This window comes from Manis pentadactyla, chromosome 6, assembly GCF_030020395.1.
Source record: "Manis pentadactyla isolate mManPen7 chromosome 6, mManPen7.hap1, whole genome shotgun sequence".
Lineage (NCBI taxonomy): Eukaryota > Metazoa > Chordata > Mammalia > Pholidota > Manidae > Manis > Manis pentadactyla.
The window spans coordinates 42,274,858-42,298,175 of NC_080024.1; the positions used below are offsets into that span (position 1 = coordinate 42,274,858).

At 39.5% G+C, this 23,318-nt stretch overlaps 1 protein-coding gene and 1 long non-coding RNA gene across 7 annotated transcripts in view; one reads left to right on the forward strand and one right to left on the reverse strand.

Annotated features, from left to right (window-relative positions):
* ANKRD44 (ankyrin repeat domain 44) overlaps positions 1-23,318 on the reverse strand; it is a 287,374-nt gene that overhangs the window by 25,148 nt on the left and 238,908 nt on the right. For all 6 annotated transcript variants that reach the window (XM_036880524.2, XM_036880522.2, XM_036880523.2 and 3 more), the window contains exon 17: positions 6,733-6,804. In XM_036880524.2, the coding sequence (XP_036736419.2) occupies positions 6,733-6,804 (72 nt within the window). The remainder of the gene's footprint in view (positions 1-6,732; positions 6,805-23,318) is intronic.
* On the forward strand, positions 13,049-19,195 carry LOC118909778 (uncharacterized). Its single transcript, XR_005023739.2, has 3 exons — positions 13,049-13,162; positions 13,254-13,341; positions 16,026-19,195. It is a non-coding gene; the product is annotated as an uncharacterized LOC118909778 (long non-coding RNA).

A 23,318-nucleotide genomic window follows, 5' to 3' on the forward strand; every position in this document is an offset into this window, starting at 1 on the left:
CTAACAATATAACAAAAACTTGATTTAAAAGAACCCAAAGGATTTAAGAGTATTGACAGGATTTGTTTTAAAACATTCTCATTACATTATTTTTGTGAAAGACAATATCTTTATCTTTCACAAACTCATGGTTTTGTGACCATAATCATGCTTATTCTATGCTATATATTAGACATATTTATTATATATAATATGTAGAATGACAACTTCATATGCTGATGAATCCCAAATTTATATCCCAGTTCTAACTTCTCCTTTACTTCGAGGCTGGTGTATTCAACTGCCTAGTGGTGTTTCCACTTAAATGTCTGATGAGCATCTCAAGCTTAACATGTCCTCCCAAACAAAATTCTTAATTTCCCTTCCAAAACTTGCTCCATCTGCAGCCTTCCCCATCTCAGTAAATGGCAACTTTATTCTTCTAGTTAGTTAGACCCCAAACCTTGGAGTCATCTTTATCTTTCCTCTTAAGCCCAGAGTTGTAGCCCTGCACAACGGCTCTGGGACTTTAGGGCAAATGGATGCTGAAAAGTAACATCTGTCTCACTCACTCAGTTCCAGGCATATTAGGCACCCTGCCCCGCCGTACACCTCCACCATGGTCAAATACAGGCATTTTCTCCTTTGGGCCATTGCATCTGTTGTTGCAAAAGGCAAGATTTCATTCTTTTTTCAACTGAGTAATATTCCATTGTATATATGTATCACATTTTCTTTATTCATTCATCTATTGATGGACACTTACACTGCTTCCATATTTTGGCTGTTTTAAATAATGTGGCAGTAAACATTGGGATGCATATATATTTCCAAATCAGTGTTTTTGTTTTCTTTGGGTAAATACTCAGAAGTGGAATTACTGGGTCATACAGTATTTTTATTTTTAATTTTTTGAGTAACTCCATACATGCTTTCCATAGTGGCTACACCAGTTTACATTCCAACCAACAGTGCAAGAGGGTTCCCTTTTCTCCACATTCTCAGCAACACTTGTTGTTTCTTGTCTTTTTTATACTAACCACTGTGACAGGTGTGAGCTGATATGCCACACATAGTGGTTATAATTTGCATTTCCCTGATGATTAGCAATGTGGAGCACCTTTCATGAGTCTGTTGGCCATCTGTGCTTCTGCTTCAAACAGCATTTTGTCTGGAGGCTTCCCAGAGCCTATATAAAATAGCCCTATTAGCTATACTCAACACACTCCCAGATACTCTCCACCCCACTTATCCTGCTTTATTTTATCTTCATTGCACCTACTATCACTTGATATGTTACATCTCTACTGACTTGTTTGTCATCTATAATTGAAGGCATTTTATGTGTATGGTTCACCACTGTACCCTAGAATCATGCGTGGCACAAAGGAGACACTCAACAGTTATTTGATGAATCAATGAATGAATATAGTGATTATTAGTAGTACCAGTGGTAGGAATATGTTTTTAAATACCAACTATTTATTGAGGGCTCTCTAACTCTAGCATCACATTTAGTCTTTGTAAACATCCTTTTTATAATTGAAAAAAACAAAACGAGTGATGTTAATTTGTCCAAGATCACTTAGCTAGTAAGTGTCAAAGTCAGGATTTGAAACCCAGAATCTGTGATGACTGAAATCTTTGCTTTTTTAGGCAACATCTTAAAATTTTCCCCAGTAATTCTATTTGATTGACTTTCAAACAAAATACTTTTGTCTCTACACATAACATCACAGAGAGTCAAATAACAAATCAAATCAGAAACCTAAACCCCTCTCTAGAAGGCTTAATACAGGGGTAAAGTGACTTGACAGAGCTATGAGTAAGAAGGTATATTCTGGGGCTAATTTCTAGACTCTTGTGCTTATACTATATGCACTGCCTTTCTTGAGTCAGGAAAATAAACTCCTGTATGTCTACCTTTCTGATCTGTACTGGCTATGCAAACCACTACTGCATAGGATGGTAAGCCTTTAGGCTAACCTAAATTCTGAAGCAATAGCTAACTTTTATTGAGCACTGGCTGTGTATACCAAGCAGTATTGGACACTTAGCACCTCATTTAATTGTCACCAACAATCCATGGTTTGACTAATGAAGACATAGAAGGGCAGAGATGTTATCTAATCTTCTCATGGTCACACAGCCTTATGCAATAGAGCTGGGATTCAAAGACGGAGCAGCCAGATCCCAGAGCCTGAGCTTATCACGTGCTCCTATGGAAATGGTGCAGTAAGGCCATAAGGTGTATGTTTCTTTAACTTATCTTATAGGAAATGTCAAACTTATACAAAGAAGAGAAGATAGTGTAAGGAATTCTCTTATACCCATCACCCAGGTTCAACCACTATCACCTCGGGCCCTAGGTGATTTTAAGCCACATCCGGAGCACCTTTCCCATAAAGGGCTATGGTATAGGAATGTCTACACTGGACTATAAATCAGTCTGGGCTTGAGTCTGTGGCATTTGAAAACCAACTTTGCATAACACTTCCTCTTAGTTTAAATTGTAATGGTAGTAACTGATTCAGCTTATGTTGAAGTCCTGACTTTATATCAAAGGGAAATGATGCCAGTTACTATTATGAAAAAGATAGCAAACATTTTAATCTCTGTCAATATGATTCAGCCTAGGAAAACAGAATTAACAACTTATAAATTGCACGCATATCTACAATGCATAGAGGCTAATATATTTAGACTTACTAAAGAGAAGATTCAGGTCAAAGAAAAACACACTCAGGAAGCTGGTATGAAGGAATCAGCGCTATTCAGAACAGCAGAGTCATATCAGAGGGCACGGAAGTCAGGGGCTGACTTAGGAATTCACCCCCTATGAAAGATCCCTTCACTTTCCTTTACTCCTCACAGCAAAAATAAATCCACTAACACATGTTAAAAAGCTTAATATTAAAATAAAATGGAGTGAGCCTGCTGGTAATTAGAAAGCTTCAAAATTTCAACCCATACTTTACAGCAGGCACTTGAAAATTCTCTTAAAGACCGAATGGTTGAAAGCCCAGATTTACCCATAGAAGTCTCCTCATTTCTTCCTCTAGTCTAGCTTGCAGCTCATGACTTTTAGTATGCGTAAGTATTCCTACACAGAATTGAAGATATAAAACTATGTATAAAACTAAACTTCAAGGATAATTTAAGGGGAATAATGAAGGTATACAGGAATTTTCATTTCCCTTCATACTTTAGAGCTTAACCCTAGCAACAAACTACTATATCATAATGAAATTCTATTTTATGCTTAAATGCATGATTTTGTCTTGAGGCAGTTACATGGGTCTTAGAGTATACAAAAAATAAACAATAAGGCTTTAAACACTCTGAAAGAGACTGAAATAGCCAGGAAATTTTTCATGTCAGCAATACATTATAAAAATTGTCCTGTTTCTCTCTCTCTTTGTATCCTAAACCAGGAGTTTAGTAATTTCACAAATAATTTCTGAAATAACTAAAGGAGAAAGCAATCACACAAGAGAACAAATACCCTCATTCAAAAAGCATATAATATCTTGGCTTTCAATAAACAAACCAGTTTAGCAATCAAACATTTTAAATCTGTTCTATGAAATATCTTTAAAAAATCTCATTAAGTGTCCTAAATATTTATTTGAAAATTTTGGATAGGAACTGAGGACCACACAGGGAGAGAATTTGGGATTGCAAGAGAATCTATGACACAATGGGTCCATGTGGAAATTTCCACACTGGCAGACTTTCATTTGCATAGTCCTGCTTCTTGGTTTAATTTTTTCAAGTGGATGAAATGCTTATGACATTCCCTGGGACAATAACCCTCGGGGCTTGAATCATTCAGCCAGAAAACTCAAGGCAGGTCAGGTTTGTTGTGACAGTCATAGTTTGGGGACATCTGGTTCTATTTTGTTGCTTGGAGGGAAGAAGTAAGGTGCCTTGGGTTTTTATCAAGATAATTGCTACAGAAGACCCTGGAGAGAGTGGCGGGCACACTTGGAGGGTTCTTGAAGCAAATAATATATATATTTTTAATTTAGCATTTAGAGGGCAAGAATAAGATAGTTTCAGAATTAATCTACTGCTGTCACCCTAGTCAAAGCCTCACCCTCGCCATCACACCGCCACCACGACTATCATTTGCTTGTCTTGCTTCTGCTTTTGTTCCCTTATGCATTAAACACAGAAGCTAAAGTGAGCCTTCAAAAGCAAAATTCTTATCATATTATCTATCTCCTGAAAATGCTCCAGATGGATTCCTACTTGGCTCAGAGTAAAAGTCGAAACTCTTACAGTGGAGTTCGTGGCCCTCCCCCTGGCTCCCCATTCCCTCCATGACATGTCATACCTGGTCCCCTACCATCCTCACCTCACCACTCTGCTCCAGCCATGGTGGCCTCCTTCAGTTCTGGAACATGCCATGCATGCCCTTACCGCAGGGACTCTGCCCTTCTGCCCAGGACACTCTCCATCAGGTACCAATATGGCTAGCTCTTAAGGTCCTGGTACAAACGTAAGCATCTATGCTATGTGGAACAGTGCCTGTCTGCAACCTCAGTGCTCTTAAGTCAGTGACCGTGTTTGTAGTGCTCATAGCAATTCTTATCACCTGTCATGCTCTATATTTACTTGCCTATTGTCTCTCCTAGACTGGGAATTGCAAAGCCAGTGGGTGGGTTCTTATTTCCTACAACCTCTCCAGCTCCCAGAACAGAGCTTAGCATGTACACAGCCAGTATATGTCAGAAGAAAGAACGACATTAACGTTAGTCACAGTGAGCATGAAGCTAGCTGACTGCACATATGTGCAGACACTGTTCTAACTGCTTGTACGCATTAACTCGTGTCATCCCCACAACGGCCCTGTGATAGGGGTACTGCTATTCTCCCCACTTTATGGGTGGGGAAACTGAGACACAAGAGGTTAGGAACCCGACCAAGATCACACAATTAACATACAAATTCACAAATTGGAAAGGGTTTGGGGATCCTTAACTAATGTAAGCCTTTTAATTTACAGGTGAGAAAACCACGTCCAGATGAGTTGCTAATGAGAAGACTGGGACCAAGACCTTCTCTGCGTGTTCTTCCTAGGCCCCTGCCAGCTGCAGGACTGCCAAAGTCTGGCTACCTCCAGCAATACCATGGCAGCCTGTCCTTACGTGCCTGGAAAGTGACAGAGCTTGGCAGGGCGCCCGGCACACAGACAGCACTCAACAATAATTTTTGGGAAAAAATGGATAAGAGATAATAGAATTTCTGAAAGTTAAGAAAATCTCTTCTCAGATTACTAGCAGGCTCTTCAATGCCATCAACCCCACTTTGAAAGGACATGAAAATTCTCTCTGAAATAACCTTCCCAACAGGCCTCCCAAGGGGCAGCCGGTGCTGTTTGTGAATCCCCAGCCTGGGGGACTGGCCCAGGCACAGCAGGTGGGCAGGCAGAGCTGCTAGGGAGCGTCCTTTAGAGCAACCTGCACTAGGGCCAACTGGTGTGAAGCTTTCTGTACACAAATATCCCACTAGCCACCCATCTTTTCCACTCCTAGTCCATCTCCAGAACAAAGATTGATGCATATTTTAGCCTGATTTCACTAGACTCAAAATGAGTGTGTATCAGAGGGTGTGCCTGTGGGTGTGGCAGAGGGTGTGTCTGGGTGTATCCATGGGTGTGTCCTGGGTGTGGCAGAGGGAGGTGAGTGGGGTGTCAGCAGACATGTTGGTGAGTGTGTGGGTAGTGTGTGGCAATGAAGGGAGGGCTCCCTGCAGTGTGAGTGGCTCATCCCAGTCTTCCTGGCCGGCCTCCTGCCCTCTCACTTTGCCCAGACACTTAATAAACACTTGTCTCTACTCTCCAGTTCAGCTTTTCCTCAGAATGACACTGAAGAAGTGCTGATGTGTGCACGGTAATGAAATGTCACAACAGTTAAACAGAGACCCAGCCCCTTATCACCCCGCAGCCTCTGGGGCATCCAAACACCACCTCTGTGGCTGTGGCCGGAGCAGAGGGCTCACCCCCCAGCAGCACGCTGGCCAGGGAGTCTGCTGGGCGTGGCTGCCAGGACTACGGATTCTCAGGGAACAGCTGCTGATCACCACAGGACCCTGAGGTAGGGTGGGGGTGAGCTTCCCAGCTCACTCACCCCCAGGGGAGCTCGGGGGTGCTGCCTTTCCCTTCAAGTACTGAGCCGTGGAAAGGCGGCTTTCCTGGTAACAGAAGAACTCTTCCCTCCCCCCAGGATCTCACCCAGTGCAAGAATCAGAGCCTGACTCTTCCTCTGAGACCCCGATGTCAAGCCCAGGGAGAACAGAGTTGCAGCAATGCACATCTTGCTCTCACGGGTCTGTGTTTAAATACCTCACAAGTTTTTATTTGTGACATTTGATTATCTACAGGATGAATACTTATGTATTATTGTCTATAACCAAATCTCTAAAACCAAAATGTTTTCTTCAAATTTCCCCAGTTGATTGATTTTACTAGTAGATACTAATGATTATTTTAAAGATTGTTAAAGTTTATGACAGTCATTTTATGATGCTCAGACAGGGTAAGCAATGTGTCTAAGGTCACCAGCAGGTGAGGCTGGGATTGGGATTCGAGACAGTCTTTCTCTCCACGCCCTGCACCACAGGATCCATGTACTGTTTTCATTATTAGTTACTGCTGCATTCACTATGCTTTTTTTAAGAGCAGTTTAGTTTTAGCAACACTTAGGTTCTTTCTATAACACAGAGAGCTGCCCACAGCATCTGACTCACAGCTAAATGGAGCGGACTCTTGGTAGCACCGGAATCTGATTCTTCAAAACCACTGTTGGTTCTTTCTAAAAGCTGTGGAGACAAAAAGGAAACAGTACGTGAGTGTAATTTGCAGAAGAAATCCTGCTTTGTAGATACTAATGTTGACATAAAATGAGAAAAAAGGCTTCAGAAACAAGAAATTATGCAACTTAGCAATACAAGAAATCTGATACAGCATATCTAAGACAAATACACTAACAGAATATTTCAATTTTTAGATCATATCAGCATATACTACTATTCAAAAAGAGGCTTTCATACTTGAAAGATGCTCAGCCCCACCATCACAGAGAGAAAATTCATGTTTAATCCCCTTTTCACCCAGCAGGTAATAATGAGAAAATTAAAATATCCTGTGTTTATTCCACATTTGCTGGCAATAGTGTTGAAAAAGACATATAAAGCTCTTGTCCTCATGGAGAAATACATTCTAGAAAGGGAAAGATAGACAAACAAATAGATACACATATAAGAAAATATCTAGATATACATATAAGAAAATATCTGGTAGTGATATATGCTTTCATATGATATATAGGACCAGGAAGTTCCTTTACAGTCAATGGTCAGGGAAGCCCTCTCCAAGGAGGTGGCAGTTAAAGTGAGACCTGAATAAGCAGAATTAAACCAAGTATAGGTGTGCCAGAAGAGTGCTATGGGAGGAGGGAGGAGCCAGTGCAAATGTCTCAGGTAGGGACGAGCATGGTGAGTTCAAGGAACAGAAAATACAGTGTGACTGGAACATGATGTTGACAAGGGTATCAGAAAAAAGACATTCTCATGCATTCTTGGTGGGAGAATTATTAAAACCAATCTGGGAAACTTATAAATATCTTTGACCCTAGGAATTAATACCCAATGAATAATTTAGATAATTCACAATGACACATGCATAAAAAAAGTGTTCATTTAACAAATATATGATGAATGATTACCAATGTGCCCAGACACTACTCCAAGCAATGAGGATTTAATAATAAATAATATATGAAACTATCCATTTCCTCATGGGCAGTGGGTCAGACAATAAAAGAAAGAAGTTACATATTTAGTAAGAAAGTGGTAGGTGCTATGGAGAAAAATAACACAGAGAAGGAGGGTTTGGTGGACTGGAGGTTGGGTCAGTTTGCAACTTTAAATAGGGTGGGCAGAGAAGGTCTTACTGAGCAGGTGGTGGCTAAACAAAGTCTTGAGGGTGATGAGAGAGCTTTGTAGACACCTGGGGGAAGAGCATTCCAGGCAGAGGGGCCAGCAACTGACATGTTTCTTAAGGACAGGTGTGCTTAAGAACATCAAGGAGGCTGGAACAAAGTATGCAAGGATGAGGACAACAGGAAAGGAAATCAGAGATGGTAGCAGTGGGTGGTGGCATCAATAAGAGCCTTCTGGGTTGTTGTAAAGACTTTGACTTTCATCTGAGTAAGATGGAATTTCACTGGAGTGTTGAGCAGAGGGATGACATGTTCCAACTTTTAGACTCCAGGGAGGGCACAGTCCTTTGAGGAACTGGGTCAAAAGTCCAAGAGAGAAATAACTGTGGCTTGGACCAGCAGGAAGCCATGGAGATGGAGGAAAGTAGTAGATGTGGATATTTTTGGAGACAGAATCAACAGGATGTTCTGACGGGCTAAATGTGAACCTAAGGGAAAAAAAGAAGTCAAGGATGGCTCCCAGGATTTTATCCTAAGCAAATGGAAGGATGGAGGTCCCATGAATCGAACTGGAGAAGACTGTGAGTGTAACATATGCGTGGGAAAGAGAAGTTTGATTTTGGAAATATTAAGGTTGAGATGCTTTTAAAGCACCCAGAAGTACATGCTAACCAGGTGGTTGTTGGATGCATGCAGATGCTCAGTGGCTCTAGGGCCAACAGTAGTGGCAGTGACAAGTCTGACCCTGTATGTCAGCTAGGTGGATGTGTCTATGAGCAGCCATCCTGGTGGCTGCTTTCTGATTTTTCTGTCTCCATGATCATGGGGAAGGGGCAGCCACCCTGGCAGTCCAAGCTCATCAATTCAGGCTTATTTCTGGAGGATCATCCCAGAGCCCCATCTTCTAAATCCCTCAACAACCTTGTATATACCTATTTTTAAAAATCAAATTTCTTTTTCTGCTTGAAATAGCTGGCATAGTTTCTATTTCCTTCAAACGAATCCTGACTTACTCAAAGAGCAATATGGATTATTATAGAAGTTTCCTTAATGGGAGTAGTGAAGGAGAAATTATACCACTCAATATACTAAAATGGCAAAATTTTCTAAAAACCACTTCACTAATTTTTTCCCTGAAAGTCCCAAACTTGTCAAGTAGAAAAACACATCTTAAAGCCATATGTGTGGAACAATATCATTTTCATTTAAAAAAACCTGTATTGACACAACTATATGTGCAGAAAAAAGCCTAGAAATATATCCTAAAATGTTTAACATAGGAACCTAATGGTGAGATTACAGATTATTTTTATTTTCTTTTTCATCTTTGCTGAAATTTTTTTTTTTTTGCAGTGAATGTGTATTGATTTTTGAATCAGAAAAATTGTAAAGCCAAGTCTATTTAGAAAAAAAAAGCTATTATCCCTCCTTTTCATTTAACAGAATGATTGCCACAGAACCCCAGGTAGGTCCAGAACTCCTTTCTAATCAATGCATGTGGGACAAAAGGCTTGGATTCTTCAGTAGATCAAGTGACAGTGTAAAATGTACCATCTAAAGGCACAAAACTTCAAGTTTGTAAATAATGCAATACAAATAATTGTATCAGAACAATGAGACAATTTCTGTTTGTTTTTATTACGGTGAGAATAGAATTTGGAACTTAAGCTAGGATATGTTAGAATAATGAGAGTAAATTTAATTTTAACTTCAAAGCCAATAACTTTAAAACAAATCCATTCTACACAGTTGAAGCAGAAGTAGCCTTTACTACTGGAAAAGGCTAGAAAACAGCTGTTCTTTGCTTTGTTTTGCAACATTATCACCTGCAAGACTTCCCAGAATTGGAGTTTGTAACAACTCCAAATCCTGTCCTAGAATAAACTTTTAATCAAAGGAACACAGAATCATTTCCACTATTATCATAAACATGATAGACAGAGGCAAGAAGACAATGTACTGTTTATAACCACAAATTGGGCATGTTCCCAGAAGACTTATTATGGCTAAGATTTTTTCACGCATGTGCTTTGATCATTCTAATAGCATGTGATGTTTTACTTCAATCATTCACCAAATATTTGCTGAGCTTCATCTATGTGCAAGAACCTGATTTAGGCACCAGGATTCAACTGTGCAGCAAGCAGATGTGGCTTCTGACCTGAAAGAGCTCAGAGATAAATGGGGAACCCACAGAAGTGAACAGGTAATGAAAACAGGCAAAGAGCTAGGGTACAAGATGCTTTGGGAACATTTGGAGGTGACTGATATAACATTTGGGGGTCAGAGAGGACTCCTCTATAAAGGAAGGTCCGGCCTCAGACCTGGATGGTAGAAACCAGCCAGGCAAACAGAGAAGGGAATTTCCAGGCAGCAGGAAGAGCATGTGAAAGCAGTGAGTACAGCAAATTTGAAAAACCTTAAGTTAAATAAGACTAGAGTAGTGTGTGGGGGTGAGGAAAAAGTTAAGAAAAATGAAGCTGGAAACATAAGCAGAAGATAATTAGGTATATGGTAATCATATTATTATTGTCCAATCCAGGACATTTTTGAGCATGACAATTGTGCAGGCACAACTGTAAACCAGGATGTTGAATCAGGATAATTATTCAGTCATTGAAGCGCTACAAGCAGGGAGGAAGCATTATCACGATCATATTCTTGGATTTCATAAATATCACTCTGACTTCAATGTGGACAATAAACTGCTATCGTGTGTGGGTGGGGACTGCAACCCTAGAGGCAGAGAGATCAACTGGGATATTTCGACATGGGATTTCTAAATTGTGAATTATTAATTTGTTGAGAACTGATGGAGGCCGGAATTGCAGAAGGGGCAACGGAAATAGAAGGAAGTGGGTGTATTCAAGAATTTCATTTACTCCTTTATTCATTCATTCATTCGTAATTATTTATTGAGCACTGTGTGAGGCACTCAGATTTTAGTGTTCTAAAATGACCTCTACCCACATGAAACATATAGTCTAGAAGGTGTAACAGACACCATTCATGGACTGAGCAGTGGAGGAAGGAGACAGGGTAGAGTCAAAGATGACACCCAGTGCTCTAGCTTTGAGAACAGGGTGAACAGTGATGCCTTCTTTAAGATAAGAAAAAAACATACAAGATCAGGGAAAGAGAGGTGTGTTGAGTGTTGGTGTGAAGTGCTACCAGGACATTCAAGGGGAGACATCCAATAGACAGAGGGATATAATGTTTGAAGTTTAGAACACAGATCTAGGCTAGAGTAATGGATTTAGGAATCATAAGCAAAGGCTGAGACATGAAGTCCCACTGTGGATGAGACAGCCCAGTGAGAATGTGTAATGAGAGGACAGAAAAGGGACAAAAGCCTCAGGAATGCCAGTATTTAAGGGTCTGGAAGAGGAAGAGGGTATGTAAAAGGGGGCTGAGGGATGGACAGAGAGGTAGGAGGAAAACCAGGAGAGTGAGATGATGATGGAGGTGATGGTGATGATGGTGACAGTGGTGACGTGGAGGTGATGATGACGGTGGTGGTGGTGATGATGACAATGGAGGTGGTGGTGGTGGTGATGGAGGTGACGATGGAGGTGATGATGGTGGTGATGACAGAGGTGGTGGTGATGATGGAGGTGGTGGTGGTGGTGATGACGGTGGTGGTGATGGTGGCAGCAGCAATGATAAGCATGATATGAAGGTGATGGCTGTGAAAAATGATGACGACGAAGATTCTCACTAGTAACAGCCAAAGTAATTAAGCATTTACTAGGAGCCAGCCATTCTACGAAAGGCCTTACATGGGTCACCTCAGTCTATCCTCAGCTAATCCATTCAGTGACTTGCTCAGGTTCACATGGCCTGTAAAGCACAGATTGGGGAACTGCACCCAGGTCTAACTCGTGCTGTTCACCTCACACACCAATGAATGCCTTCCTATCGACCCGTAAGCTGAAAGTTTGCCCTGATACAAAAAAAAAAAAAAATGTCAAAGAACCCAGCAAGGATGAAGGTAGGAAACAGAGATTTTGGTTTCATTTTGTTTTAAATGTGAGAGTCTTTTTATGTCTCTACCTTCAACAATTTCCTTTAATCCTTGAGATTTTCCCCCTTAATTTCCTAAGGAGAGGCTAAGCACTCATCCTGGTTACTTAGCAATCACAGGAGACGTTAACTGCGATCTAGCTCCTCCGAGTGTTCCTCTTTGGCGATTTTTTTTTTGTTAGTTAAGAAGACAATGTGGAAAAGTGGGGAGAAAAGCAATGTGTAAGTCATTCAAAACTGGCCTTCACATTTAGACCTAACTTTCCTTTCTAATTTAAAAACATATCAAGAGCAAGAGATGAGGCAGATACACAATACTGCTCAGATACTCTGCTCTGTGACAATCTCTCTGGGGAGGAATATGGGAGCCGGAGAGAGACAAAGAACTCGTACCATGACTCATCTACAAACTCATAATTCAGCCTGTGGTCTGCAATATTTAGAAAATAACATTGCTCTACAGAGATCAACCTCAACCTACCTTGTCAAAATCAGAAATGGAATGGCTCTTTTGAAGCAGAATTATAGCTAAGAATACATGCCAAAGAAGCAGCATCATAAAAAGCAATGAGTTCTGCACATAAAGCTTATAGTTATAAATCAAGGAATACAATTTTATGTGTATAACATAAGGCAAACTACTTATAACTTTCTCTCTTTTAAGACTACTTGCAATTAATATACCCTCATGGTTATCATTAACATTTACACAATCCACACATTCACACGCTAATTTTCACATTGAATTACATACATAAATCCAGTGTTCACATCCAATATGTTGCCACAGGCTTCTATCAGCACAATAAGAAACTGCACTCATTCCAAGGATTGACTTGGTTCTCTGCCTAAACAACCTATTAAAATGGCTGCTTTAATAAAGCCTTTATCTAGACTACTTAATCTTACTCCTTGTCATCTCCAAAATCCCAGAATTGCTTCTTTTTCTCAATTGATGAATCATTTATGCAGCTTGTATGTAGAGTCCAGTACTGCTTGACTCCCCCCCTACAGCCTCCTGCTACCATCCTGCGTTTGCCAAGACTCTTGGGTGGTAAAAAAACAGGTTTGGGATGAAAGTCACAACCAACTCTCCACTGACAAGTAAAGATGGGTGTCTGAAGTGGAAATTTAGGGAAAGAAGCCAGGAAGACAGCCAGCAGACTTTTCAACTGTCTTATTTGGGAAATATGGCTGCCTGGTTCAACTTGAGGGTGTGTAGGGCTGGGGCTGGGAAGGTTTATAATTTGGGTGAGTGGGTGAGGCCTGAGAAAACAATTGCACTGAAATTTTAACAATTCATAGGACATTTTCTGGATTTGGACAGTGTTTCCACAGGACTGGAGGGCTCACACAAGAGCATCTCAATGTCTCAGATTTAAAAGCAGCAAAGGTAATAGAAGGCCAAGTTTAAACCTCTCTCTACAAAGTGAATCTGTGATAACAAATCAAGAATAAACATAAACTCAATGGTAAGCCAACTGACCACTAGGTTAATAAAACAGTAATTTTATCATCCAAAATTGTGAGGAAACATAAATATTATACTTGAGCTGGAAACTCAAGCTTTATAAATACTATAGATTATGACTGGCTATTTGAAAACATGGCAAGAAAAAAATTCAGAGATCCCAAGAGACCTCAAGCTGATCCAAACCAGTTTTTAAACGTGCTTTGTGCAAAAGAAGAAAGCAAGTATGGCTCTAAAAACAGAATGTGTAGCCAGTTGGTCTGTAAGGTAACCCTTTCTCTTTTCGGTTCTGGTTAGACTCTTCACTACACAACTAGTTTCTACAAGTTAGAAGGGATAGGAGGACCTAGAAAACCAATCAGAAAATCTCCACCAGGACCATGTAGAGGCAAGGTTTCAAAATGGATTTATTTATCTTTTAGCAGTGAGGACTGAGAAGACATTTAGGAGTCTTCAAGTCTGTAAAGGGTTGGACACAGGCCAGCGTTGTTGGAAAGTTGGCTTCTTTGTCAGAAAGTCTACTTCACATCCCACTGGTCTGTGCTTGAGAATGAAATGCTATTTGGGCTATGTCAAGGTCACTCCTGAGTCACCTGTGCTGCGACCTGACTCTGGTGCCATCCCAAAGTGGGGAGCTGGGTCTGCAGAAGTTTCAGGCCACCCAGACATGTCAATACACTCCATTCAGAGGACCCCAAAGGGTCCGGGACAGACCACAGGGATCCCACAGGTCTTTTGGTCTCAGAATTAAGCTGGTATTCCAGGCCACACTGGACCTTGGTGGACCCCAGGCCTTTGTGCCTCGCCCCAAATAAACTAGCTTCTCCATGGTGGCACATCTGTAGCAGTAGTGACTGCTTCTCATGATTCTGCTCACACCTCTTCACAGCTATTAGAAAATGCTGTGTTGCTTGAAATTGGTATTAACAACAATTACTGGAGACTCAGTGGCTTCTAGAAATGTAGGAATCTCTTTAATTCTGCTTCTCCAACCCCCTCCCCTCATCATTTCATAAGCAAGGAACCATTAACTCTACACTGTGGAAGTCAAGGTCTATGCCACTTTAAAAGGAGATAGCACAAATTAAGGAGGGTGCTACGAGAAACTTAGCTAGATTAAGTTTCCATTCTTCTTGGGAGCTGATTTTGATTACTCTGCTTATCTTCTCCCTCCAGTGTGTATTCAGTTCCCGGTCATTTCCTTGCCAATTAAAAGGCAGAAGAGCCTGTAGCATGTGTAAGGAAGGCTAATGAAACCTGCTGCGAAGATAAAGCCAAATAAAAGACATAAAAGGCATGGTGTTCAAAACTTCTTGCAAGAGCCTTGAAAATGCTCATGTACTTTTACCTGTAAACCTACTTCAGAGACTCTATCCTGAGAAGTTTCAAGCCCAAAGCTAATCAGTAGTGAAATAGTGTAAATAACCTAACTAGTAGAAGACTGTCTAAGTTATGGTTAATTTAAGAACTGAACATTATTTAGATTAAAAAATGTTTATCATGAGTTTTTAAAGGCATTGGGAAAGGATTATGTCATAATATTTTATGGAAAAAATCAGCGTACAAAAGTGCATATGTAATGTTCTCTCATATACGTGATAAATGAAATATTTGAGGAGCCTGAAAAGAAATATACCTAGAGGTTAATAATGATTGCTTTGGGGTGGTGGGACTTTGGGTGTTGGACTTCTGGTTTCCACTATTCTACGCATTCTACAACAAACATAGATTAAGAAAGATTATGATGAATTTCTATTTAAAAGTGAGATGGTGGAGCCAGATTGTTTCCAAGGTCCCTTTATATATTCTGTACTGTAGCTACTCAAAATTTAAGGGGTCAGAGTTGTAATGACCGGGACTACTGCTTCTTTATTAAAGCAGTAACACCATTCTGGCCAGTATCAGTACTGGTTGAAGGGCATTCCTTCACAGCCATTAAATTTCAAATTCCTTAGGGACAGGGACTACCTATACCATGTAGCTGGCTTTCATAAATGTTTGCTGAATGTAATTTAAATCTGATAAGTGAATGAGAGAGCATTAGTGGAATCAGTTACAGGGTGGTAACACATTTGCTTGCCTGCTTTGACACTGCAAAACTATCAAAAACATTATTGCTATCTGATATTTTGGATGGATTTTTTCCCGTCATAAAAACAATTTGAATAACATACTCATTGCTACATTTAAAAAACTAACCAGCAAAACAAACAAAGCAACCTGACCTTTCACAGAGCATGGTCTTATATAACTGCAAAATGCTCTGGCACACACGTGTCTTTCTAAACCCAATGCCAGTTTACGGTTACCAGAGAGCGATAGAGCTCATCAGGAGGTGGTCCTCTCTTCTATCATAAGGAACTAAAGAAGACTAACATCAAATGAAATTTGGTATGATTGATGAACCAGTATAATGAAGAAGGTGAGATACTAGTAAAAGAATTCTAAACACATTTTCTGGTTAGAAATACCTAAATTGGTCCAGAAAAAGTCAGGTAATATGTTTCTGAAATAACAAAATGGTATGATACTTTTCATCTTGTCATAGGCTTTTCAGATGAGTTAGAGTATTACGATGAATTCATACGAAATGTCACTAATTTTAGGGATATGGCATCATGGTTGCTGAAAACACAAGGACTGATCCCTGGCTGGAAGAAGCCAAAACTGGTATGGAGGAGAAAAGGGTTTGAACTGAGCGGAGTCGCAAAGAATCACTGCAGGAACCATCCCAGACGTGAGAGGCATCATCAAGGTGCTCCCTCAGTTGAGAAGTTCCACAGCAGCTTTGGGTTTAAGTGGTCTAAGTAACACTCAGAATTCTTAAGTTCAATTTTCCCCAAGCAGAATAAAAATGTAAAATTTCTCTATCTAGGTTAAACAGAAGGCATAATCCATCTTAATAAAGACATTATTCTTTTTGGTGCCATAGTTTCCTAAAACTGACTGTGGCTTCATTCTTTTATGTGGGTGGTGAGCCAAAAGACAAAAGGAATGCTTGTGTCTGGGAGACAGGACAGACAAGAGACAGAGCTGGAAAGGCCCCCTGTGGAATGTGTGAGGGAACACCACCAACCTGCAGCCACCAGCCAATCCTGGAAGCACCCAGCTCAAATACAAAGTTTATGTCTTGATAGCTAAGTAAGCCTTGGGGAGCACCCGTGGAACATCTACTAGGGATGTGATGATGAGCAATAATTCTTGAAAGGACATGTCTACACAACATAAAACTTCAGCTATTCCCCTGAAGTTCAGAGTAAAGGCATTAGCCCATACCATACCTACCTCCTCCTGAATTTTGCAAAGTAATTCAAAAGTTAAGCTCACCATTCTGTATCAGCAGTGAGTTCAATATACTGGTGTTATTACATCAGTGGAAGAATCGCCTGATTGCCTGATTGTCTTTCTCTCTTTGGATCCCTGCATTACACTGTGATATAGATGGTGGTGGTGGTGGGGTGTGTGTGTGTGTGTGTGAAGGAGCAGAGGAGAGGAAGACAAAAGCAAATGGTTTGTGTTAATCAAGGATTATCATACGTGGGTAACATATAAGTTTAGGAAAAAGCATAAGAGGGGTAAATATCAAGAGGCACTTGATAGATTCCCTAATGTTAAGAAAAATTATCCAAAACCTGTAAATAAAGCAAAGACACTAATTCCATGTTCTTTTCAAATCATACTGAATCATTATTTTACCAAGTCCACCCAAGATTAATTATTTAGTATAATGTTAGTTAAGTTACATGTCTATGAAGTTGCATGTTAATTTATAAACTTGTTTCCAGCAGAGATACATATTATTTCTGTGTGGTAGAAAAGAGAACTCCAGAGGTGATAGCTTATTTAGGACACCAGCCAGTTTTGTATCTAACCTAGCAATCTTATTCTAATATTATTTTATTAAAGTGTCTACAAATGCTCTGTTCCTCAAGTACACCTTTAGCATCTTACCAGTTCCATCATTACTTAACGAGATTTAAAAAAAAACCTATAACACACGTTCCTCTTTTTCATGAGTCATGTTTTAAACTTTTTAGGAAGCATACTTTACTACCACCCATCAACTCCCATCTTAACATAAGACCATAAAAGCCAGTATCCTATGGAAATGCCTGTAACAGCCTCCTCCCCTCCTGTTGTTCCACCCGGACTCTTCATGGGAACGTTAAGAGAACTCGCGAGGTGCCTTCCTCTCCTCCCACAGGAACTTGTGCAGTTACAGGGCCGACAGAGCTGTACTGCACCAAGATGGGAAAAGCAATGCCACTGGATTTCCAGTGAACTTCTCAGGCTCTCAGACTGAGGAATCATGGGCTCCCCTCCCCCCTTCAAGTGTCTGCTGGATCCAAAGAATCGTGGCAATGGCCAGGAACTTTCCATATGGACTGATGGCCTCCTGGCCTGCACTTACGCATTTTCCTCCCAGAACCAACAAGAGTTGCCCGATACCAACATTGTCCCTCTCCTTACCCCCATTCTAAGAGAGGAGGTCTGCCTGAGTGCTAAGTTCACCCAGCACATTTAGGGGGCACTCACAGTGTACCATCTCTTCTCTCTTTCTGGCCTTCTTCTCTACTTGGAATCCTCAGCACAGAACCTCACCCCAGTCACATCCATATAGGACTTAAACCTCAGATCACCTACAGCCCAAGAGGCAGACCTTTCTCTCCTCTTCTATCTCACCTCTCTTCAAAAATAAATGTCACTGCAGAAGAAAATGAAATGCACAATAAAGCATAGATTATTTAAGAAAGAAAGCAAGGGCACATTAATTACATTTAAGCCAAATAAGGTAATGCAAAACATTGTTTCTCTCAAAGCTTTTAAAATTTCATTCCATTCATTTACGTAAGATGACTGTTTGGTACAGCTGTTTTACTGGTACAGAAATTACAAAATTAAGAGAAAAATATGGTTTTAGATTTATAAAAGATAAAACAATCACAAAATCATAACAGAGTTCTACTCTCCTTTAATATAATGAAACTATGATGCTTCAAAACCTGATTTTTTTGTTAATTTTTAAAATGGTTTCCTCTGTGGGTCTTTCCACTGTGGACCATGGTAGCCACAGACAGACTCTACCCTTGATCATTTTGCCTCTCCTTCTTTGAAGGGGTTGCTGGGAACCTCCTGGATTCTCTTTCTGTGAGGTGTTAGGCTATCTACCTACCTAAGTCTGACTCCTGTTATCTTGCCTGTTATTATTTAACAGGAAATACTGACGTCTTCCTTCCAGAGCAGCAAGCATTCCTGGGAGAGAAGGAAGGACACTGCCTGCAGGACCTACTCAATTCCTGATCTTTCTAACTTCATCTCCCCATTCCACAGCTTCCCCCTCCACCACTAAAACCAAAACCCCTTTCCAGCCTCCTGGGCATATATGTAAAGAACTACCCATCTCTTGGGGAGCACAGGCACCTGGCTTCCTATACACCACCACAATCCAAGACACAATTTGCAAATCAGAGAGCCTGTGGATAATCATAAATTCTACTGAGTTTAAAAATCAGGACCTAAACTATTTTGTCTCCCTATTAATTCCACCGACCCAGCAATTCCCAAAGTAAGTCATGTTCAGCTGACAGCGAGAATGAAGCATCTTCAGCAAATAATGCCCATCATTGAAAACACACTACGGTTTGTGACTTTGGGCCACCAGGATGCACATGGAGCCATTTCACCCATGGTATTCAAAGGCTCTTTTGGGAGTGTCTATGCTTCTTTTTCCACATGTTGTCTTTTCTTTCCAGCTGTTAGTTAGCTCTTTGAACCAGGAGTGGTTCTTAGAGTGGTTCTTTGAATCAGGTGGGGTACTTAATTTAACAAAATATATCACAAAGGTTCTTACAATTCTTTCAGTGGCCAGGCTCACTGCTTGCTGATATTGTCAATAAAGGGTTTAAGAAAAATGTGAAATTTTGGCTACAATTAAGTTTTTGTATTCCCTGTGAATCTACTACCTCATCCCTACTAATGAAAGAAAACCTTAAAATGTTGTGCAACTTCATGTCATTCAGAAGAGCAATTAAAAGAAACCTACACTCTACTTGTAAAGTGTTTTCCCTTCTTGCTCCCAATTACCTATAACAATGACTCTTTTCTGGTATTTTAACAAGACTTTATTCAAAAAGAGTTACATTAAGAAATATTTTATATGCACTCTCTAAAACTATGGAAAAATCTCATTTGGATGCACTTTTTAAAAAATATTGTGATAACTGTGTTTGGTGACTGATGGGAACCATACTTCCTGTGAGGAACATTTCATAATGTATACAAGTGTCGAAGCACTGTGCTGTGCACCTGAAACTAACACAATATTGTGTGGCAACTATACTCCAATAAAACAAAAGGTAGATTTTCACATGTCAGTGTGCAGCTGAAAGGCAGCTGAAAAAATTTCAGAGTTCAATTTAAAAATAGGTGCCTATGCTGTTAGCTCAATATGGTTGAAACTAAACTGCCCTAATTTGTTATATAATAGTGCAGTTGTCAAATTTGGATCTTTTTTCCCCCCTTTGAGGACACACATTATTTCATGGATTCTTAAGTTAAGTGTATGGCATAGGAACACATATGAAATAAAAGCACTAATTTTACTTGTGATTACCAAGTTTATAAATTAGATTGCTCAAATTAGATAAGAATGGTCTGTGTACAAAATCTAGTGCCCCAAATACAAATAATTATAATAGAAGTGTGATTTTAAGTGTTTGATTTTTTTTTAAGTCAAGGGATCAGTGATTAAAAGATTAAAATCAAGAAAAGAACAGATATCTTAACATCTTAAGAGAACAGAATCACACTTGCAGGATATTTTCCTTTTTGTTTATCACTACATCTGTGGAACTTTACTTATCAACTAATAAAAATGGTAATGAAAATAACAAAGTGAAAAATTTGGGGAGACTGCTCTGCACGTTATCACAACAGAGAGGTGTTTTTCAGAATTTTTCTTTTCAATATAATTATTCTGTAATTGCCTCAATGGTTGACAAACACTATAAGTGCAGAATTGTACACCAACCCCTACAGCTTCCAATTGCATATTCCAGTTTTAAAGTCTGGCCCATAAAGGATGTTTTCCTCAAAGGGTGCTTTGCATTTATTTACAATGATCAATTTTTAAGTATATGCCTGGAAGGTGACATGATCCTGATAAATGAATGAACATACCCAAAGCACAGACAGGGATTTCACCTGGTCCTAAAATATTAAAGTAAGCCATCAATTCGTGACTAGCTATGCCATAAAAGAGGTGTAAAAAGGAAGCTTTATATTTAAGCAAAACATTTTAAATTACAGCTTAATTTCAGCCTTCAATTGCTGAAACAGCTTTGAAAAAAATTTCCAAGTTTGTGCTCAGGGAGAGTGCTAGATTAGAAAGACCAATTTAAAATCATTAAACTTAAATATTAATGGTGGATTTTATTAAAATGCTAGAAAAATTATTACAGGTTCTGATAACTTCACAAATGGCCACACAGCTTGAACCACAGCTTGGATTTTTCTTTGCTGCCTCTCCCCTTAGCCCCTAGGACAACAGAGCAGTGTGTCTATGGGGCTCTCCCGGCTTGTCCTGCACTGCTTTCACAGCCGTCTTCTCTTCACTCTGCTGAACAGCCAGGAGCTCTTCTTTTTCATCCTTTTTACATGCTGATAGTTCTGTTTTCATTTTACTTCCCTTCCTCAACTGCAGTAAAGAAGTTGTGTGCTTTCTCTGCTAGAATAATGAGGTCAGGTTACCACCATCTAAACTACTCAGAAGGTATTTTATTTTTAACAGGACCAAACCATTAACAGCAGAGACTAAAAATCCTCCTCCATAACTCTGAGGCAATCCCACCTGAGGCATGTGTTTATTCCCATCCCTGTGTTCATTTTCCCTGGCAGGCAGCCTAAAAGCATCATCAGAAGGGAGATGGGAGACAGGGTTAGGTGTCCTGCTCCTGTTAGCCCTCCTTTGTCTAAAGACAGGCTTGAAAGCTTACTCTTCTAAACACTACTGGCCACTCTGAAAGCCAAATTTTCATTTAAAATGGGCTTTTAGTTCTGACAACTGTTTTCCCCATTGACTTATAAAGACGTAATTTTTAAATGAGATATGCTGAGGAAGGCAGGCATTACTTAACATTATGCATGACTCAAGAGCAGCACGTGGCTCACAGAAGGTATCCAATACATGTGTTTAATATATGAATTTTAAAAATGAAAGAACTATAAACTGATCTTTAAAATACATGCCAAAAGAAGTGGAAATAATGCGTTCCTAATCCATAATGGCCAACATTTTTTAGTATGTGCCCTCCTAGTCATATAAAAGTCTATAAACACACATAAATCACTATATATGTATTATTTTATAGCTTTTCTTTTTGTGTTTAACATGAAGTAAATATTTTGGCTTGCACTAAATATTCTTTTGAAATGTCATTTTAATGGCTACACAGAATTCCAACAAATCGGTGCAAGAATATCTCAATACTTTTACTTTCTTCCCTATTTTTGAACTTTCAGGTTGTTCCCTTCCTGGTATTACTAATATTGTATCAACAGCTAGGAATATTTGCATGGCTAAATCTGTATGAAAATTCATGATGATTGCTTGATGATAAATTGCAAGAAGCAGAATATTAAGGGGTTTCATTTGTAATTGGCAGAATCTTTTTGGCAATTTAAAACAACTTTTGGGGTGGCATGAGATACAATGCATGAATATCCTTGGTCTTAGTTCATCATTTCTGACACTATTCACCCCATCTCTGATCTTATATTTTCAGGGCTCATCAAAGCAGCTATTCTCCAAGGAACCATCTCCTGAGCCCTCAAAGAGAGCAGGGAACTTGCCTCTCCTTCATTAAAAATAGCTCCATGGGTATTTCCAGCTGTTCTTTCATGCCCAGCTGGAGCAGTGTACATCTACAAATTTTTTCTAGTAGCAAGCACATTTTCTAAAATGAATCTTGTACTCCACTACTTATAGATTCTTTACTGTGCTCATCCTTAAATAAGTGAAGAGTGAATGATTTATGTTTAAACTAACACAAACAAACCAACTTTGATCTTTTCAACCTTGTTCAATAAATATGAACTTCAACTTGCAAGAAAGGAATGAATAAAAAGTTAGCCTCTCTTTAAAAAAGCAAAGTGTCTCCAGAAGACTACTACAATTTTCTTTAAACATTTATCTCCAGTTGGTAAATAAAGTATCTAGAATTGCCATTTTAAAATGATAACCAATATGCAATCCTCTGCAGACATGAGTGGACACAGAATAATATGGCATCTAACTGTCTACTTGGATTTTAAAATTTAGCCGAAACTATTCTTAGAAAATATACACTTTGGGTTTATAGTGATCACTTGAGTCCTTAAATGGTTTGTTCATTTTGCTAATAAGAACTATAAATTAATGAAAAAATAATTTCTCATCCTATAGGACTAGTGCCACATTGTTTCTAGTAATGGCAGATACTCAGCATACTTTATAACTCAGTAGAGAAGTTCTTGCAACCTTTTCCAAAAGGGCCCCTGTGGGAGGGGTCAGAGGGTAAGAGGTAAGAATATAAGAGTGACTTCAGTAAATTTTTTGAATACCTGTAACAAATGCCCCCTGGAACCAAAAATATCCCATTCTAAGTGAAAGAAACAAAGAAACCCCACATACCAAATTTCTTTTTGCTACTCCTTTAAGAACTTACATCTTCAACCTCTTTTTTAGCTATTTGAATAAATATTTTGTATGGATTTCCTGAAAACTATGCAATAATTAATCTTTTACGTTGTGTTTTGCTAAGTAGACCTATTTTCACGTATTCAATCATTAAAGACTTTTTATCTTCTAAAAATTTATTTGTAAAAGGCTTTTCCATAACTTTACAACTTCACAGGAAGTC